Source organism: Manis javanica, chromosome 6 (genome assembly GCF_040802235.1).
Source record: "Manis javanica isolate MJ-LG chromosome 6, MJ_LKY, whole genome shotgun sequence".
Lineage (NCBI taxonomy): Eukaryota > Metazoa > Chordata > Mammalia > Pholidota > Manidae > Manis > Manis javanica.
The window spans coordinates 140,870,202-140,891,200 of record NC_133161.1 but is presented as its reverse complement, the minus strand read 5'-3'; the positions used below and the strand labels follow the sequence as shown (position 1 = coordinate 140,891,200).

General features: G+C 39.2%; 2 protein-coding genes across 2 annotated transcripts; both read right to left on the bottom strand.

Moving 5' to 3' along the window:
• Nucleotides 1-406: 406 nt before the first annotated feature.
• On the bottom strand, nucleotides 407-1,449 carry LOC140850236 (olfactory receptor 6M1-like). Its single transcript, XM_073239983.1, has one exon. It carries the CDS (start codon nucleotides 1,415-1,417, stop codon nucleotides 407-409), a length of 1,011 nt encoding a protein of 336 aa, XP_073096084.1. The 5' UTR covers nucleotides 1,418-1,449.
• A 13,809-nt stretch (nucleotides 1,450-15,258) lies between these two features.
• Nucleotides 15,259-19,258, bottom strand: LOC140850288 (olfactory receptor 6M1-like). Its single transcript, XM_073240027.1, is given in 4 exon segments — nucleotides 15,259-15,468; nucleotides 15,470-16,237; nucleotides 18,359-18,500; nucleotides 19,113-19,258. Coding segments are annotated over 4 exon segments (1,266 nt in total).
• Nucleotides 19,259-20,999: the final 1,741 nt, after the last annotated feature.

Sequence of the window (20,999 nt, the reverse complement as noted above, 5' to 3'; positions counted from 1 at the left end):
ATCTCATTTTATAGTCTTAAGTGCCCTAGAAGATGCACAGTAGAAATTCCTGCCACCATTTACAGATCAGCAAATGGAAGCTTAGAGAAATAATGTAACTAAATTTATTGATGTTAGTGCCTAAATGAATATTAGACATTAGCTTTTATGACTCAGGGTCTGGAGTGTTTTTGTAATCCTATATTCCTATATGCAAAATATTTCAAGGACTGATAGGGCACTGAATCTTTATTTTTTCTGGTTTTCCATAGTAATGTTATAATACTTCATTATTGATAATGTGTGATGCTTATTCATCTGCCTACAGATTCTGAGACCTCAGCCACACTTCTGTGCCACTCTTGTCATAGAACAAGGTACCATCTGGAGGAAGCACAGCTTAGATGTCCTCAATAAATGTTTAATGTCATGTTTCCCTGGAATGTGATAGAGCTATCCTTCTCATTGACTCTCTCAAAACTTCCTTTACCTTCTCATTCCTCAGACTATAAATAAAGGGGTTCAGAAGAGGGGTCACCATTATGATGAGGACAGCTGACACTTTGTCAAAATCCAGTGACTGGCTCTGGCTGGGCCTCACGTACATGAAGATGTTGCTCCCGTAGGCGATGGAGACAACAGTGATGTGAGAAGCACAGGTGGAGAAGGCCTTCCGACGTCCCTGGGCTGAGGGGATGTGCAGGATGGTGGAGATGATGTAGGTGTAGGACACAGTGGTGAGCAGCAGTGAGGTCAGGAGGACCAAGGTGGAAAATATGAAGCTTAACATCTCTATGAAACGAGTGTCGATGCAGGCCACGTGGAGCAGGGGGGCCAGGTCGCAGAAGAAGTGACTAATTTCCTTACAACAGAAAGGCAAAGTGGACACCACAGTCATTGGGTAAAGCACAGACAGGAAGGCCCCCACCCAGCATCCCAGAACCAGCAGGAGACAGACCCTGCTGCTCATGATGACGGTGTAGCGCAGGGGGTTACAGATGGCCACGTAGCGGTCATAGGACATCACCACCAAGAGGATGAACTCCACTGTCCCCAGATAGAAGTAGAAATAAATTTGAGTGATGCATCCAGCAAAGGATATGGTTTTCTTCTCTCCTAAGAGACAAGCTAGCAACTTTGGGGCAATAGTACTTGTGAACAAAACATCCAAAAATGATAAATTACTGAGGAAGAAGTACATCGGTGTTTGGAGACGATTGTCAGTCCATATTAAAGAAATGATGATGGTATTTCCTGTCATGGTAAGCGTATAATCCAGCAGGAGAATGACAGATAGCAAGATCTGTTGCTCTCGGATGACAGGCAAGGCGACCAAGGTGAATTCTGTCACAGCAGTCTGGTTTCTCCCGGCCATATCTGCTTGAGGGGTGAAGAAATAAACAAAGGCAGTAGGGCAGTTTAAGATGACTTTCAACATTCCTATGATCTTCCTGAGTATAGAACAGGGAGAACATTCAAAAAGGAGGGGTCCTGGTCATGTCTTGAACTGCATTATGTGGCCGTGGACACATCAAATGACCTCACTTGGCCTCAGTGCTCATCTACATGAGTGATGGTTTGGATAAAAAATGTTCTGTGGTCCGTTTAAACTTTAACTTTTTAATTTATACTACATTACATATTTCTACTCTCTATTGCATTCTTTAAATCCAAATCCATTTCAGGTAACTGAAGTGTATAATTAACTGAGATTCAAAACACAGAAAGGAGGAGATGAAGTACAGTCAGAGAGTAAGGATAAGATCTCCTACAAGAGGAACAGCCATTAAAATGACCACCAGTGGTTCTGTAACATCTTTCTATGTTGACAGATAGTAACCACACTATTTGGGGTGAGCACTTGATAATGTAGATAACTGTTGAATTACTATTTTGTATGAAACTAATGTAATATTGTGTACCAATTATGCTTCAATTACAAAAATAAAAGAATAAATAAAATGACTGTTGGTTTCAACAACAGCAATGGAAGACAAAGATTAGTTTAATTATACCTTGAAAGAGTGGTGGGAAAAGCACTGTCACCTAGAACTCAGAACTGCACATCCAGTAAGAGTATTTTTGTTGTAAAATAAACATATCACAGATAAAATCTTCAGGAATTTATTGTGAAGAGACAAAATGAAAATTAATTTCATTTTGGAGAGTAAAAATTGGATCTAAAGCCTTCTTGTATCATTTGCAAGGGACAAAGGGGTAAAATATTGTTCCATTGTAGATTTAAGTTAAATAAGCCTGATAAATTTTCTAGGATACTCATGGGAAGAATAGAAATAGAGTAAAATGTCAAATCTTGTAAAAAAGGAAACAGTGGCATATAAGAAACAAAACTCCTCTATAACAAAGATGCAAATATTCCAACAGTCAAAGCAATTAGTTAATTCCAAATAAAAAAGAAAATCATGAAAAAAGAAACAGAAAATTGGGCCAAATAAAAAAAACTAAAATGGAGGATCTAATTCTAATTTGTAAGTTTTCACAATGAAGACAAACTGGACTAAATTCCTTAGTTAAAAGTCAGATGTTGTAATATTATGTTAAAAATAATTCCAGCTGCATTCTGTTTATTAGAGACATGGACAAAAGGCAAGAACATGAAAAAATGGGAAATTAAAGGATAAAAAATTGTATGTCAAATACACACTAACCCCACATAGCTGTACAAGGCTCCCCTACTTGTTGAAAGTTTGTGCTATGCTACTTCGCTTTATGAAACATCTGCCTTAGTACTTGCTTGGCTAACTGAAAGAAAGCCAGATATCTGAAGAGGGTGTTTGCTTTTTCAAAAATAGGTGAAAAGCAAAAATAGTGTTCAGTGTCTGGTCCTCAGTGAGCTGAGCTGCTGTAGAGGCAACGCACATGTTGAGCATCAGAAGTGGCCCCACGAAGCTCCGTCCCCCAGATCCGCACTCGGCATCTCAGCCCCAAGCTACCGTAGCGTTGACCTGCGTCTGTGAGCATCTGTGCTTTATCTTGATTTATTTTGCCCATCCATTAGCAAGATGCGTCCTTAGGTATCAGAAAAGCCTAAGAAAGGTTATTTTTTGGATTTGGGAACACAAAAATATTTCCATATTAAGTTAAGGCGATTACTTCCTTCTTTTACATCCTTTTGGCTTGTGAAAGTACTCTGCTTTGAGACACAGGGGAAACCTGTATTAGTGACTGGCAATAGAGACACTAAGACAAAAACACATCTTTAGGGATGGGCAGGGCCAGTCTGATTAAAAAAATTTCAATTCATGATGACTTACTACAATTCTAAGCATGTATATGCCTAATAAATATCTTCAACATGCAGAAAGAAAAAGACATAAAACTGTAAGAAGAAAATATATTATAGTGGACAGTTTCAATAAAACCATCTCTCAAAAAATCAGAAAACATAAATAGTATGAACAGAACAGTAAGGAAACTGGATATAATGGCCTTTTATGAAATTCTGGATTCAGATAGTACAGAGTATACATACTTGTCAAACACACGTGAAAAATTAAAAAACATTAACATATACTTTACCATAAAGCATGCCTCCAAAAATTTGAAAGACTAGGTATCAGAGATCCCAATAGACTTAATAGTTAATAACAAAATGGTATGTTAAGAAAAGTCACATTTTAGAAATTAAAGAATACCCTCCCAGATAATTCAGGGATCAAAAAGGAAATACCAATGGGAATAAAAAATAAAATAGAATACATATCAAAATTTGTAGAATATAGCAAAGTGATTCCATGAGTGACTTTTATAGATTTAAAAATTCATTTCTGAAAGAAGATAGGTTCAATTAGAAACATTTAGAAAAAACAGGAAAAAGTAACAAAAAATGTAGTGAAGGCAGAGATAGATTAAAGCAGAAATCAATACCATTGAAAACAAAAATAAAAAAAGATGGTTAATAAAGTCAAGAAAATTTAGCATTCCCATCTTCTCAAAGGCTTTGCTTTCTGTTTTCAGGTTTAGAGGAAGAGCCGTAATAGTAACTAACATACATGAAGTTCTTGGTTTTGTGTGCCAGACACTTGGTTAAGGTGCATTAAAAATGTAATGGCATTAAAAAGAATATGTATTATCTATTTCTCAGATGTGAAATTTTCTTGGTGATTTTTTTTTGCAGCTTTTGTTTCCATACCACCTTCTTGTTCTGAGCTATCAGTTTCTGATAGATGTACATTAATTAAATCATCTTTATGATTGACTTTGAATTTGTCATATTCTCTTGCCAGTTTGGTCAGTAAAAGTTTTAAACTATTTCAAGGCCCTGCTATTTCTTAAATGTAATTTTAGCAAGCCTTTGAAATAAGAAGCAGGTATTACTGTGGTCTACGTTTTGCACATAAATATATTGAAATTTGCAGAGATTAAATAACTTACCTAAACTCTCATAGCTAGTGTGTGGCACAGCCAGATTCAATTCCAGTCCTGTCTGACTCCAAAGACTTGCATTCTCAGATAAGGGCATGCTACGGACCCTAACCCCACTTTTTGCAGAGAGGAAAATCAAGGTCACAAAGTTATGGTCTAAATGAGCGATAAGTCACATAAAGCTGATTCAGGTCTCAGTCCTCTAATTTTGTCAATACGGAAATGTTCATTTTACTTCCATGTTCTGTGCTTGGGAATGCTGCCCTTAATAATTTGAGTAATTGAGTTACTGGAACTCAAAGTTCTAACATCATGTGTTTCTATCAAGTTCTAAATATCAATACCAGTATCAATCAATATCAATATCCATCTAGCCTGAAGGTCTCACTGTGGGTGGCCTGTTACGTCATTGTACAGCTCTGTCCCAAAATCCATCGTTACCTTGACTTGAAATCTACTTGATGGTTGTTTTTATGTGTTTACCCTGAAACCTCCAAACCACTGGAACTCTGAAACTCTACTCCTTTTTTCCTGTGTCTAGGATGTGATGTGTTCTTTCCTCTACAAAAGCAGACCATGAATAAGCAGTGATATTTGAAGGTTTGCTTGCTCTTACGGATTTAATTGAGAATCACTCTAGGGAATTTGAGGTGAAAGAGATTAATTACTATCACTGTAATCAAGAATGTTAACTCTGAAAAACCAATCACAAAGTTTAGCTGGAGATGCCAAATAGATATGTTCAGGACTCCAGGGGAATTATTTTATGTTTTTCTAATTCAATGAATAAAAGCTTCGTGGCCAGTTTTAGAGCTTTAGAAAACTGAAGCAGAAAACTTGTTATCCAGAAATAACTGACAAAGTTGTGTCATGCTTTCCATTCCCTGGAATGCTGGCAATAACGGTCCTTCCAATGTTCTGAGAATGGTAAAATTTCCTCTTTTTCTCTGTGAAAATGGAGAAAAAGTCTTCCATTCTTGCCAATATCTATAAAAGGTGACTTTCTCTTCATCATAGTAGTCTGTACATAAGCCTTATGTTAGCCTAAAAATATGTAGGCTAGTGAATTGGGGTGATGGTTAGCTTCTAATAAATGCACACAGACATTTTTCTAGATGGACCACATGCAATATCCAAAAGGCACGAGGCTGCAACGTTCTCAAGCAGCCAGACGTGGAGCAAGGAGCCCAGCTGGCACTGTGCGCTGACAGTGTGCCCTGTGTGCGTGCTTTGCATTGTGGCTCTTGTCCACTCCACTTGGTTGAACATCACAAACGTAGTTTATGGAAACCATCAATTTCCTCCTATCCAAGCCTTGAAACTTGGACATTTCTACCTATGAAAAGTAGATTTTTAATCTACTGTTGGAGTAGGTTGAAAATACAGTCACATTTTAGTTCCTGGAGAAATATTGAAAACAGAAGCAGAAATAATTATAGAAAAATAAAGGACTAGAAAAGAGATATACACGGCAAACATTCATCAAGCTTGGTAGATAGATGTTGTATAGCTCCCAATCATTGTGCACCCCTTTTCTTTATAAGAGGATTCCATCCCATTTTCACATTGACTATGTGACATGCTTGAGGAAATGGCATGTGAATGGACCTGAAGCGTGCATTGTCCAAGCTAAATTGTGAGCTATTACTCTATGAACTCTGTCAAAAGAACCATGTGTCTCTGCTGGGGCTCTGCTTCAACCTGAATCCAAAAGGAGAACTTATGTGGAGCAGAGACAGAACAGATTGGGGGCCTGAATTATGAATGAGAAAGTAATCTTTTTGTGTATGTATTATTAGCCTTTGAAATTTATGTGTTAATACAACATAATGTAAATTGACTAATATTCTAATATTTGGTGCATGGGGGGAAAGCAACTGCCAACCTAGAATTTAAAATACTTTGGAGGCTACATCTGGGTTTATTAGAGTACCACAAAATAAAAATAATATCATGCATGACTCTGCATAAGATTAAAAGCATGCATGCCACCTGTGTCTCATCCCTGGCTTAGCCTGTTTCTTGCTTCCTCTCTCTTAATTTTCTCAACTGATCTTCTGCACATCGGTGGGGACATTATTCACATATGAAATGATTCCAAACCCAATCGGCCTTATCGATAGCATGGGAGAGGCTTTCTATGAGGGAGGTATAAACACTTACAATAAAAACATACCTTCTTCTTTCAAAAGCTACTGGCAGTTTTAGTAATCTCTATATAAATGCTGTGTAAATTTTTGTTTCTTTGAGGGATGGGGAAGGAATTAGAGGGTTTTTTAAAAATAATTTCATAAGAAAACTTTGCTTACAATGAATAGTTGAATTGCGTTTTTTTCTAATAATGAGAATTGTATAACTAAATCTATTAATATGTTTGTCTTTGTTTTGGATGCTTAGAGACGCCAACAGATATGAAGCTCAAACATATGCAACTATTTAGGCTTTTATGATCTAGTTCTGCTTTCTTCTTTTGAATTTCTTGACTGACTGTTATTTATATTTTCCTAATTTCTAAATTTTTATTTTAAAAATCTTACCACATTTATCTTCGGGCATCACACTTTGAATTAATTCAACAGTAAATATTACTGATTTAATGTCAGAAATATTTATTGTTGAATCCATCTAATTTTTTCCATCTGTATTGCCATTACTCTTTAGAGCTGAGCTGGGTTCAGAAGAACCCACATGTAGATCTGAGACCACACTTCCCATGAGGTCAAGCGCTGTTGGTGGATCCGAGAGGCTCAGTCAGCTAGTTTCTTTGCTGTCCGTCAGGGAGACAGAGGTCATGGAGATGTCTTAGCCGTGGCCAGGATGGACAAGGGCACATAAAAGGAGGGTGCAACCAGGTTGCGGGATTGCTGATGTGCGTCTTCATCAGTGTGAGCCCTGGGTTGAAATCTTTGTCCAAGCAACATCTGGAGTCAGATATTCTGTGTGGAGGGAACATACTTAATAAGGAGGTTAAGAACGCCTGGCCTGGCTGGATATGAGGCCTAGGAACAGTAAGACCCCAAGTGAAGTGATGGGAGAAAATTGGAAATATTTGGAAATCATGGAGAGATATTTTGAGAAAACCAGAATTCAGGATTCCATCTATTTTAAAATGACTTCGTATTAGAATCTAATATTGATAAGGCTGCACTATTGAAACTTAATCCTTTTGTTTCTAAAATCACCCTCATTTTTATTAGATGCATCCATATTAAGACTAATTTTGTAAAAATAAGTATAGCTTCAAAACACTTGGTTTGATTATCTACTTAAGTGCAGCAGGAACAGCAATTGATCACATAGGCTCTTTTAAATGTGTTTTGCTGGAACTTTTCACAAGGAATTTCTGATTAAACCTTTAAAGGATTCTCAAAACCAGGAAAGCCAAGCCAAACTTGCCATCAGGTTTCGCTTACAGTACGTTTAGATTTGGTGAATTCCTCTCCTCTTGAGGTCGCCAAAGATATGCGGGGGTTCCTGCACTTGCCAGGAAGTGATTTTCCTTATTCAGCTGGTGAGGCTGCTGGGAACCCTGCAAACAAGTTACCAGGTCAGTTCTTCCAAAGGGCTTTGTTGGCTGCATCAAGTCAACCTTAGTTCCTTAAAGCTGTCTGGTCACACCTGAGTCTATACACGTCTCTCTCAAATATGACATTACAGTCAAAGCCTTGGTAATATAACTAGTGGTTTTTAATTGGTCCTGTCACAAGCAGAAAGATTTTTATTGAACTTACAAAAGTAAATATATTGTCATAAAATAGAAAAGTACTCACTGAGAGTTCCTAAATTCTGGAGGGATCAGGTAGAAAAAGAAAGAGAAATGTTTCAGTTCTGCCTAAAGACATAATTTACCAAACTTTTGTTAAGTCAGCTTGAGAGAAAAATGTTTAAAACAAAAACACTTTATTTTTAAGATCATGAATACTTGATGCAAAAAGACATAAAAATTAAAATCATCCTCTTCAGCTTACTCAATCTTATGTAACTAATTCTTGAATCCAGATTTTTCACTAGTTCTGGAGTGAAAGACGCAAAAATGGCAATGGTTAAAGATCTGAGGAGAGTTCATCACAAGGCAATTGACAAAGAAATTTGTTCCTTTCTGCAACATGTTACATATCGATAATCTAAAGGTTAGCATCATTCATTTGGCAATGCTTCCCAGGTAATTACATATCAAATAAATAAGCTGTATTAGCTATAACTATTTCTCCCTTATGAGGAGATGATACTCTGACATGTGCCAGCGGCCCTCTGGAAAATCTCAGTTAACTAGAGGTAAGATTACTTATTTGAATTTGATTTTGGGAAGTTGTCAAAAATATCAAGTTTTAAAAGCACTTGTGTAAATAGGATTAGAGGTCACTATGAAATAATACTTATCCACCTAACCAAAGTGACAACAAAAGATTTTAAAGACAGATACAGAAGGTTACATAATTGTTCACAAAACTATGTGAAAAAAGAGCTTCTAGCTCTTTTAATAGTAAGATTTTGTTTTCTTTAGTACTCAAACATCTTATTGAGACAGTAAGCATGAGAAACCATTCTGATAAAACAATTACAAAAACACTTCACTATCTTTCAGTTTCAGAGCAGACCAGTAGTTTAAGAAAATTTTGTCCTTTTAACAAACAAAATGAAATTCTAATCTCATGGTGTTATTGATATTAAACCTCATTTACTTCCTTCCATATGCCTCGTACAACTTTATTACATTCAGAATTTTTCCTCTTTAAATCATCAGCTCTTCTTTAGGACAAAGTTACCTTCTTTTCCCTTAATAAAAATGCATTTCCAAACCTGATACCTTCTCTTATCAAAACACACATCTTTTCTAGCATGTTTCCCTTATTATTTCAAGTAGTCAAAGCCTTCATTAACCATGAAAGCCAATCACCTCTCTTTTCTTAGAAAGATTTAACAGATAACATCAATTTAAATGACTTTGAGGAAACCTAGGCAGCTGATAACCATAAAGATGTCTGTTTCAGTGAAACTTAAACTAGCATCAATGGTGAATATTTTCTATCAGAATTTATGAAAGTTTTAGAATGTCCAGTTTTTACAATTGCTCATCTTTAAGCCGATTAATTTTTAGGAATACCATCTGTAGGTAAAAAAATGTCTTCCTTTTACACATACAGACATACAAACATAGAGCCTGAGACGTAATGATCACAGTCACTCTAGGCTGTAAGTCTCACGAGGACTGGCAGCACGTCGGTAAGACCCAACTTGCAAATGAAGTTCTAAGCCACACTTCTCTCCAGCCACACCTGGGCACAAATGGGGTGTAAACCACACCTCTGTGATCACAGGATCTCCAACCAGATGGTCACCAAGAAAACCCCACAGGACACAAAACAAGCTTGGCAATACTAACCATATAAGAACACGTACACAGACAGAGAAACTGATGTGAAGATTTTCTAGATACTTATATCTAATTGCAAATGGTGTTGTACTTAAGGGTCACATTTTGGGGCTATTTTTCTCTGCTTGGCAGTTTGTATTGAGGTCAAGTGGCATTACAGGAGGAATTAGCTTCTTTCTTTTTGACTCATCTGATTAAATGTATCTCAGTTTTTATACATCCTAAGGGCGAGTAGTTCAGAGTGACATTTAGAGGCCAGGCTGTATTTCAGAAGATTAATTTCTTCTGTCAATGAGAGTCTAGTTTAAGATCTTCCCCAATTTTTGATGTACCCCAATGGGGTAGTAACCAAAGTGGTCTTAGATTCTGAGTTGCCCATCTGAAAGACACCAGGGAAGAGAAAGCATTCCCCTTTCTGTTTCTGGCATCTGAAAGCAAAGGTGTCCTATGGCCTGTCCCTCCCTCTTATAGGGAAGTCTGTGCCCCCTTCCACACTGCCAACAATGTCGGAAAAGGATCCATTCCGGACATGCGAGTCCCTCTGCAGTACCTGCAATCCGCCTGCGGATGGACTCCAGGCCCTCTCAGTCTGAGATGCAACTGCTTGATTCTCAGTCTAAGGTACGGATCTTGGTATGCCTCCCATGCCAGATGGAACCATTGTCATAAGAGATGTCTCAAGGTGTTTTCCAGTAGGGAGGGGCACCTGACCCACTGGGTACTGAGTAGGCCCTTTCTGACCCTGGTGATTAGATTCAGAGAAATCCTCTGGCTGGAACAGGAAGAGGTTGGACCAATAGCTTCTCTGCCGGAGGAGGCGGCCCAAGTCACTCTCACAAGGAGGGATATTAAGGGGAGCCTCCCCTTCACTTCCCCCACACCTCCTAGGAGAGTGAAACCGAAAAGCAGAAGTGGCTTCTTATGGATGCCTGATCGGGCCGTTGGGGTCTGAGTTCTGATAGGACGCATCAGGGAGTCCATGAGGAATAGCCTCGGCAGGGACCTCGCCGCTGTCTGTGTGTCTCTCCCGGTCCCTCACATCCAAGGACAGCTTTGAAAGAGAATTCTGGCCCTTATTCAGCTGACATTCCCAGGTCTTGCGGGATCAACCAGGGAGGGGGAAACTAACAACCAAGTCTTAAGGTTGGCAGTTGTGCTGTCGCTTTTAAATGGCCAACGGGTGTCCAGTGTTATGCACAGCAGTCGGTGCAACTCTTAAAAGGGGAGTAGAAGAAAGATGCTGGTTACCACCAGTCCTCATCCTCCAAAGGAGATCCCGGATGAAGATGTTACCAGCTGAAATGCTGCTTTTCCCAGGATTGTGTCTCGGAAGTGATGAGGGATGAAGCCAGCAGACAAGACTATGGAGGAACCAGCAAGGCTTTTAATGAGTGAAAAGACAAAGAATTCTGCTAATCAGGAGGGGTTCCAAGGAATGACATTGTCAGGGCTGCAGTGTGCCCAGTTTGTAAGCATAGAAAGATTTACATGATTGGCAGGGGGTTAGGGTGGGGGATGGGGGGAGCTTGTGGCTATGGCCGAGCTGGGTTCAAAAGAAAAAACTCCCTTGTTTTTCAGGCTGAATTTTCCACAAGTCCAGGTTGTAGCTTCTTGTTTACTGCAAAGCCTTCACCCTACGTTCCTCCTGACTGCAACTTACTGTGGCTTTGAAATACTACAGTCGTATAGCTCCGTGGGAAGGGTGTTCCTGGCCCCGGATGAACCCTCTGTGAAACCCATGAAACCAAAATAAATCAAGGGAAAGAGGAGCTTGGGGAAAAGCTTGTATTGCTCACATTTGGCTTGAACTCGCTAGCTAGGCGCGGCCCCCGTCTGTCTCCTCTGGCCGCTGGCGACACCTTGCAGCCACGGCAAGCTCTCTTCTTCCTGCCTGCCCCTTCTGGGAGGAACTCCACTGATGGGTCCTCGGTGACTGGCGACACCAGACCAATATGTACCAGGAACACGGGCAAGGGAAGGAGAAATGGCCGTTCCCTCTCCTCCCCTTCCCCAGAGGCTGCAGGAGGCTGTAAAGTAAACACCTATGGATGCACAAACGGACTAAGGCCAGGTGGCAGATTCTGGAAATTCTGTCATTTATCCCACAAGGGCCCTTCAGACTTACAGGAGCCTTGAACTCTATCTGCCTGCATCCTGCTAACACCTGCCTCAAACATGCTTGGAGTTAGCCAGCAACTCTCAACAATAAAGAACTTTTTAAAAGAGAGATTTTAAAGCTCAAATTAACACACACCACTGAAAAGTACAGCACACATGCACAACACAAACACAAAAACACAAAACTACATTTTAGTCCAGTTCAAGAATAAAACAAATAGCTGTATGTCATTGTACCAAGCAGGTAAAAATTTGACAAGTGAACATTTAGTAAGTGGACATTTCTTAAGGGTGATGGATGGTGAGCTGTGGTTGCTCCCCCACAGGAGGACTCGAATCAGAGAAGTTTGCTCCTAACAGGCCCTGGAGGAAGTCCCTGGTATGCCAGGAGGGACCCCATGTGTAGTCAAGGCAGGGTGCAGACGGAGAGGGGCAGGACCTGGGGCACATGCCTTTATTTGGATCCAGGGGTGGAGTGCTTTGGGGTTCCAGATTGGTCAATTCAAACCAAAACTGGAGTTTGGTACGTTACATGGGGGTCTCATCTAAGGAGTGCATAAGGGGAAGGCACTGTGAGGTGGGGAGACTGTTGAGCCGAAGGGCTATGGGGAAGTCAAATGAAAAACTTACACTAACTTGAGACTCTGCAGGTGGCCCTGTGGCAGCACCTGCATGAGGGGGGAGTGCCAGCGGGAGGTCTAGGCAAACTTCTTGGCCAAACAAAATGGATGTCCAGGCAGCAGTACCATGGAGCAGCTTAGCTAAACTGTTGACATACCCAAAATAAATAATTGGTACATTTCCTGGGAGTTCTTGAGACTTCCTCTGGTGCCATTGGAATGTATGCTAATAGTTGTTCTTACTGAATAATTTATGGCTGAGTCAGGAGGAAGGAATACCTGAGAATCTGCTGGCCAAGGGAAGGAACAATGAATTCGTTACATGAGACAGTGGTTTTCCTGTTGACATGATCTTCACTCATGGATGGAGGGAAATAATTTATCTATCAAGTGGATGTTTTTTATGGTCTCTACAGGTTATTTTGGCATGTTCTCCAACCATCCTCTATATTGCAAAATGATAGTTTAAAATGTCTAGTCCTCCTTGAATACAGGAAAAGTAAAGGACTTTCCAGCTGTCCCCAAATTCAGAAAAATTAGTTCCCCTTTCACAAGAAGTAGAGTTAATGTAAAAACTGATGTTACTTGCTGTTATAACAATGTTGCTCATAGAATAATCAACAGTGGGCAAAATAGTATATATGTGATTTTTCGTATTTCATGAAGTTTTTCATATTTCTGTCTTGAGATTGACCCAACCTGGGGTCAGCTTTAGCAGGATACCGAAATGCTATTTAAATAACCTTATTTGTTCAGGATTTTCTTTTCTGCATTAATGATATCAGAAAGGGGCTTTTGAGTAACATGGGATTTCACTTAAAAGTTCAAACAGCACAAAGGACAACTATATCCATTTTTATCAAATAATAATTATTTCCATGAAAGTAAATATAGCTAACTAAAAAAGACATTTTCCAGATATTTCGCTGCTTTTCCACAGTCCTGGGAAATTCTGGGGCTTGTAAGTTCTTCTGGTTGCAGTGATGAAAGAAAGAGTTGAAGATTCAGTATAGAGTTAAAAAAAAAACACCTGCTAAGTCCTGTTCTTCATTTTTCCTTTCCTGAATTATTAACACAAGCAATGTAACTTTGGTGAGAAGAATAATGGTTCTTAAATATACCCATATCCTGATCCCCAGAATCTGTCAGCATGTTAGTTTATTTGGCAGAAAAGCATTTTGCAGAAGTAATTCAGCATAAGGACAACAAGTTGGTGATATTATCTGGATTGCTGTGTGGGCTCAGTCCAATCAAGTTAGTCCTTAAAAGGGGAGAATATGTCCAGCTGTCACAGAGGAGAAGAGAGAAACAAGAGCAGAGATCTGAGACTTGAGAGAGACTCATGTCGTTGTTGTTGACTTTGAAAGTTGAGAAAGAGGGGCCATAAGCCAAGGGCCGCAGCCCCTTCTAGAAACTAAGGTGGCCCTAGGCTGATAGACAGCAGGAGGATAGACCTTGATCTTACAACTTCAAGGAATTAAATTATGTCTACAACCTAAATGGCTCAGTAGTAGGTTTTCCTAGAGCCCTGGAGAGCAAAAGAGAAATGTGTTTTGCTGATTTTAATCTGGTGAGAAATGTGTTTGACTCTGCATGCACAGAAGTATACAATAATACATCTTTACTGATTTAAGTTGCTAAATATGTTGGGGCAGCAATAGGAAATTAATATAGTACTTTCAAAATCCTATTTTAGTTAGTGTCTGATTATGAGCAGAAAATTGTACAACAGCTTCAGTCTTGGTGCTGTTGTTCCACCTTCTTTTGATCTTTAAATATTTGTCCACTCACTGTGTTATGATGGACTGTGCTCTTTCGCAGCATTCCGAATCCTGTAAGGTAGCACTTGATATATTCCATGTCAGTTTTTTAGGCCTCCATCTTTATCCAGGTGTCCATGCAGCTAGAAGGGTAATGACCACGCTGGTAGTAACCCTTTTTGCTCTTAGAGATGCCTGTTGTCTTACTTCTGTTCCTATGCTCTGCTTTTAGAGTCCTTATCTGCATATCACCTGCTCAGTGGCTTCATGGAGACAGGTCATTAAATTCCTTGATAACATTTTCCTCTTCTAAATAAGTAAATTAGTAGAAGCCATCTTTTTCCAATTGGAACAATGAGATACCCCTACAGGAAAATTAGTTTTGAACTCAGATAGTTTTAAATATATATCCATATATATTCTGTGTATATTAACATGCATATTAATATATGTACATATTTTAGGACACTGTACAAACCCTGAGATATAGTCTCCTCTTCCTTGTTATTATTATTTAAGTATTTGGCTTTCAGAGATATAACCAATCATCTTGCAACACCTTAAAAGACCCAGTAAGAAGGATTCACATTTCATTACATGTGGTTTTGTGGTTGCATTTCTTAGAGCATTCTGGTTAAGTCTCCAATAACCACAAGAAAAAGTAAAACCACAAACTGTATTTCTTACTTCACAGGTCAGAAAAATAAGATTCAGATAGGAAAAGTATCATGTGATATAAAGAAGAGATAGAACCAGGCTTGAAATTCAGATTTTCTGACTTTAGCATTTTTGTTTTCCATGATATTCTCTGTGTAAGATGATCCAAAAATAGAGTTTGGAGCACTTGATTCTCTGTAAGGCAGAATTTTCTCCTTGGACCTTGACTACAATATTTTGTATCTGATGTTCACAAAGCCTTGTCAATGTCTTAACTTACTATCTTTGATTTTCTGGTCTTGAGGCATGCCTGTGTTCACACTGAGCCCAAGAGTAGAAATTAGCCACTCTTAGCAAACAAACATTAAGTTCTCCTGTGTGATGAGAACATAATTTTCTTGACAGCTTCTCTCAAAACTTCCTTTACCTTTTCATTCCTAAGACTATAAATAAAGGGGTTCAGAAGAGGGGTCACCATTACGGTGAGGACAGCTGTCACTTTGTCAAAATCCAGTGACTGGCTCTGGCTGGGCCTCATGTACATGAAGATGCTGCTCCCGTAGGCAATGGAGACAAACGGTGATGTGAGAAGCACAGGTGGAGAAGGCCTTCCGACGTCCCTGGGCTGAGGGGATGCGCAGGATGGTGGAGATGATGTAGGTGTAGGACACAGTGCTGAGAACCAGAGAGGTCAGGAGGATGAGGGTCGATAATATGAAGCTTATCATCTCAATGAAACGAGTGTCGATGCAGGCCACGTGGAGCAGGGGGGCCAGGTCACAGAAGAAGTGACTAATTTCCTTGGAACAGAAAGGCAGTCTGGCCACCACAGTCACTGGGCAGAGCCCTGAGAGGAAGGCCCCTGCCCAGCATCCCAGAACCAGCAGGACACAGACCCTGCTGCTCATGATGACGGTGTAGCGCAGGGGGTTACAGATGGCCACGTAGCGGTCATAGGACATCACTGCCAAGAGGATGAACTCCACAGTTCCCAAGAAAAAAAAGAAATATATTTGGGTCATGCAGCCAGCCAAAGATATGGCATTCCTGCCTTCTTTGAGACAGGCCAAGAGGTTTGGGGTAACCGATGTTGTGTATAAAATGTCCAAAAATGACAAGTTACTGAGGAAGAAGTACATGGGGGTTTGGAGGCGGTTATCAGCCCATATGAGGGAAATGATGACCGTATTTCCTGTTAGCGTGAGCGTGTACGTGAGCAGGAGGACCACGAAGAGGGAGACCTGAAGCCTGTGGAGAGCAGGGAAGGCGGTCAGGGTAAATTCAGTCACTGCGGTGCCGTTGTGCGTGTCCGTGGCAGGCGATGCCTGGTGGGCATCGTGTCTCTGAAAAAATCGTAACAGATGAAAACCAGCTTAAATTTGAATTCTCATGAATGACTAGATGATAGAATAAAACCCTAGAGTAAAAAGGGAGAGTGGTATATTTTCATCCTGCCTCTGACTTTAGTACATGTTAGACTGGGATAATTTACATGTATGAGAGATGTATATGGTCATATGTATATGGCTGAGTAAATACTAACCTCAGTATTCTCACATTTAAAATTATCTCCATGGTCCTACAAAATTCTAAGCTTTAGGATTTTGTTCTCTGTTACCCAATTCTCATTCCCTTTCTTTGACTCTACTTTACCTGCTATTTTCCCTGCTAAGTTCTGTGTTGAAGAAGAGAGACAGACTTAACTGAGAACCCAGTCAATCTACTTGGGAAATGGAATAATAGAATGCTAACCAACATTGAGTCACTTCTCTCAAAGTTATTTCAGCTTTTCAGGTATTGTCCAAACCAAAAGCAGATACTCTGAAAAGTGACCAAGAGAGTAAAAAAAAGGGAGGCTGTTTCTACTCACTTTTGTTACACGTTTTGTGTTGAGCATCAATATGCTATGTAGTTGGACCCAAGTTATTTTGATGTTACAAAAACAGATCTCTCCATAAGGCTGCATAGTTTTCCTTTGTTTCTCTTTATTATAATGGCAGATTTTTGTCTACGCTGTTACAGAGCAAGTAGGTCAATTATATATGCTTCAGAACTTGCATAACCTTCTTGAATATTTAAAAAGTCTTTTGGTAAAATGATTAGTGTGTTCTTTGCTCCTTGTAATGTTATGTCTATGGCATCACCCAGAAGAATAACACACATTCTCACCCCCTGCCCCACACCGTTCCGAAGTGATTCTTACAGATTCTCTGAAAAAGACCTATGACACGTTATATTCTTTGCAGCCATCTGAAGACCAGGTTATTAATAGAGTGTAAAGATGTGGGTGTAGAGAGACGGTGTTTGAAATGCTCGGCTTAACCTTTGAATCCTGCTCCATTTTGCTGAACATCTGCTGCAGTCTATATATCCAGTCGAAGCACTATCCTTTGAGCTATTATTTTGTGGCTAATCCTGTAGTTTTAAATTAAAGTGACTGATTTATGAACCCAGAATTAGTTCTTTCAGACATGGAGCCCATCCAGTTTCTCTTTAAGGAGGTCATTTTCTTCATGGTCTCTGAGAAAACTAACTCCTAGGAATTGTTTTCTCCTTAAGGACTTTTTTTCTGAACAGATTTCCATCTTCAACATTTTCTGTGCATTTCTTAGATCCTTATAGTTTCTTTATTATTTCTATTCACCATTTATTTATCCCACAAATCAAGTCATCCCTATCATATTATGAATAAGGATTTTCTTCACCTTCTCTGTTCTCATTAAGGAAATACTGGTTTCTTAGAAGTCTTTCACATTTCTAGGTTGTTGGTAAGTGAAGTCCTTTAACAGGCCTACTGGTTCCTACCCATCTAAGATGATTTTCAAATGCAGCTGGAGCTGAGTAACCTGACATGCTGTTGAATTTAGTAGTACAGCCCCTTTTGCTTTCTCTTCAATTCTTGGCACCAGATTCCACCTCTGTTAAAGAAGTGCATTGGTCATCTACACATTTCTTTCTAGTCTAAATACTTCCCTTGTTTTCCATCATGATAGGCACCTTATCTATTTAATCCCCCATCCTTTGAGCACAAAAGGAGCTCATTTATTAACTGTACATTAAATCAGAATTGATTAATCATGGGGTAGCAGCTATCCCACGATTAAGCAGTAGTAAGCTCCATAGTTGGCATTTTCCTATATCAGATCCAGACTTTTATCATAACCTCGGCCTTCCTGGTATGTGAGGCCTGTTCTCAGTTTCTTTGTGGTCTGTATCGTTCTGGATGACGGAATGCTGTGATATTGATGCTGACTCCGGGAAGGGATCCAAACACCATGTATACCTAAATGACCAGGCCTTTCAGGGCTTAGAGATGGGGAGGGTCACAAGAAGGGGAAAGTCTAGGATAAGCACAGCAGTTTACAATAGCAAGGGGGCATTATTCCAGTTCCAGCGGTAAGCTTCCAAACTGTTACAAGGCGGTTTGTTTCATCTTGTTACCAAAGGACGCCGAAGGGTCTCACCCATTGAAACAGCGTGTTCGTGTTCGTACTAGCAGCAGCTCTTTCCCCCACAATTATTCTAATGTTGACTCCTCCCACGGCTCCTGCACCCACATAGTGCACTTCCAAACTGTTTCCCACTGCACGAAAGGCATAACCATATCTGGTGGACAAGTATCAATGTTATGCAGATCTAGGATAAAAATAGAGTTTAGCACACTGTGTAGACACCTAGAAATACTTAAAATGGCTTCTCTGTTCCCCTCCCCCTTCACCACTGTCAAGACTGGAGATTTAATGGCATTTTGAGACAGAACAATGTGGATCCTCAAGCAGCTGCCTGTCATCCATTCCATTGTTCCTTCCACTTTTTCTAGTTAACTCTCTCACCACCACCATCGTGTCCTGTATTTTTTTTCTTGCCTTTATAGTCTTTGGTGGGTCGGATAGGAGCCTAATTCTCCTCCGTTATTGTAAAAGGTAGGGAATTTGGGATCATCGAAAGCATTATGTCACTTTTAAAATTTATTTTTTTGGTATCATTAATCTACAATTACATGAGCAACAGCATGTTTACTCGACTCCCCCCATCATCAAGTCCCCTCCACATACCCCATTACAGTCACTGTCCATTAGCATAGTAAGATGCTTGTGTCACATTTCAATGAAAAAAATTGCGGGATGATTGAGCACAGAGTTGTTGTTCACCATGGTTGTCATAAGGCTGACATAACCATGGAAACAATGACATCTAGAGCTTTCTATTCTGTTGTACTTAGATAAATGTACTCCTTTGAGAAGAAGTAAAGATGTAGCATTGCTCTCCTTCGTGTAGTCTCTTAACTTGCTGTGAGTGAAACAACGTGGCCTCTTTGTGTTAGCATTTTCTAGATGATCTTTGTGCCCTTGGGAGCCCGTCATGTCTAGGAGGAAACATTCTGGAACACGACAATCTGTGCTTAACAATTTAAATGCAACCTTCCAAATTCAGGCTTTTGTTTTTCTTTTTTGGTATTTTTCTTCATTACCATTTTTCTGTGCATCCTTTAAGAATTGCATAAAATGGCACACAGTTAAAGATTCAGTGTTTAATCAGATAAATGTGGAGTAATGAAAAAAGTACAATAGGTTTTGGAATCAGTGAAGCTCTGTTTTATTTCTTGTTTGTCCACTTGTGGCTTTGTGACCTTTAAATGATTTTTAAGCATTCTGAGTCTTATCTTCCTCATCTCTGACATGACATCGTCTTAGTGCCTTAGTCGACGTCCTTAGAAAAGGCCTATCACAGCGATGTACATATACTTTGCTTTCAACAAATGTTTGTTAACCCCATAGGGCTGGGGAAGGAAGAGCAGAAAAGGACCAAGATGTGGCAGCGGGTGAGGATTAGTGATAATTTGAGATCTTTGCTGTTACAGTGCAATGTGATAAAGTTTAATTGTAAGTGGAATCCATTGAAAACTTTCATTTACATACTCATGGGGTAGCTATAACACTTACTATCACTCTCTAAAATTTTTGGCGGAGCAGTAATTACACTTCAATTTCTAAAATAAACATGTAAACAACTTTAGGAAGATTCACGCTGTTTAAAGTATTAATATGGATAGTTACATAATAAAGTATACTTACATCACACTGATTGAAGAGCAGTTGGTACTTTCTTCATTCAAATATATTAATATTCTTGAATTATGGTATTTTTTCTTCCTTCTTTGCAGTCATTATTCTTTAAATTCTTTAATTGCTTCAATTTTGAATTCTAAATAAATTGCTCTTAAACTGACGCTCTTCCTATGATAGTTAAATTCTTCCAAAAATACACCAAATGGTAATTCAACTTCTGCTGAAGTAGTTTGTTCTTCCTCCTTTGAATGAAAATCTGTCTTTTTATAAACCTCTAATAACTTTTCCCAGTTCTTTTTCTTCCGTCCACAGAAAAAAAATCTACATCTGGACTTACAGTGAGAATAATGCAAAGTATTAAACTATCATTTCATCTTTTCTTTTATAATCCAGTGCATCTCAGACTCTAAGACGCTTCTGAGTTCTAAGTAGTATGTGCTCTGAATCACATTTTTGCCAAGGGGAGAAGAATGATTTAGTTTGGAGATGAAAGAAGTAATAAACAACTGAATTAAGAGCAGGTCGTCTGATTTATGTTTTAGTTTCCTAACAAAAATGATGATAACTCCCTATTTCTCATTTTTTTTTCATAGGAATGCAATTTTTGTCTATTCAGTGAATTTGTTTTGTGGATCCACCCGGAAACTTGGAATTATTCAAAACTATATGTCGTACTAGAAGTTTAAGGGTATATGATCCAGCCTGGTCCTAAAATATGCTGCAATGTCTCCACCACGCTGCTGTTCAACGATATTAAACCCACTATTTCTTAAGGCCCATCATTCCCTTTTAAGCCCTCATTGTTAAAGTTTGTATTTGCATTCAGTGAAGTTTGTCTCTAAACTTTCATCATTTGGTTAAGTCCCCCCTGTTCATTCATCTGGCTTATTGTGACTTGATTTTAGACACCCACCTTGTGAACTGCCTATAAATTACTATTACCTTGCTTATATGAAAGTGACTACAATCAGATGATTTTTTTGTTCACCTTTAGAGATTTGGTTTAGAATGGCACTTGGGATGGTGGCATAAAAAG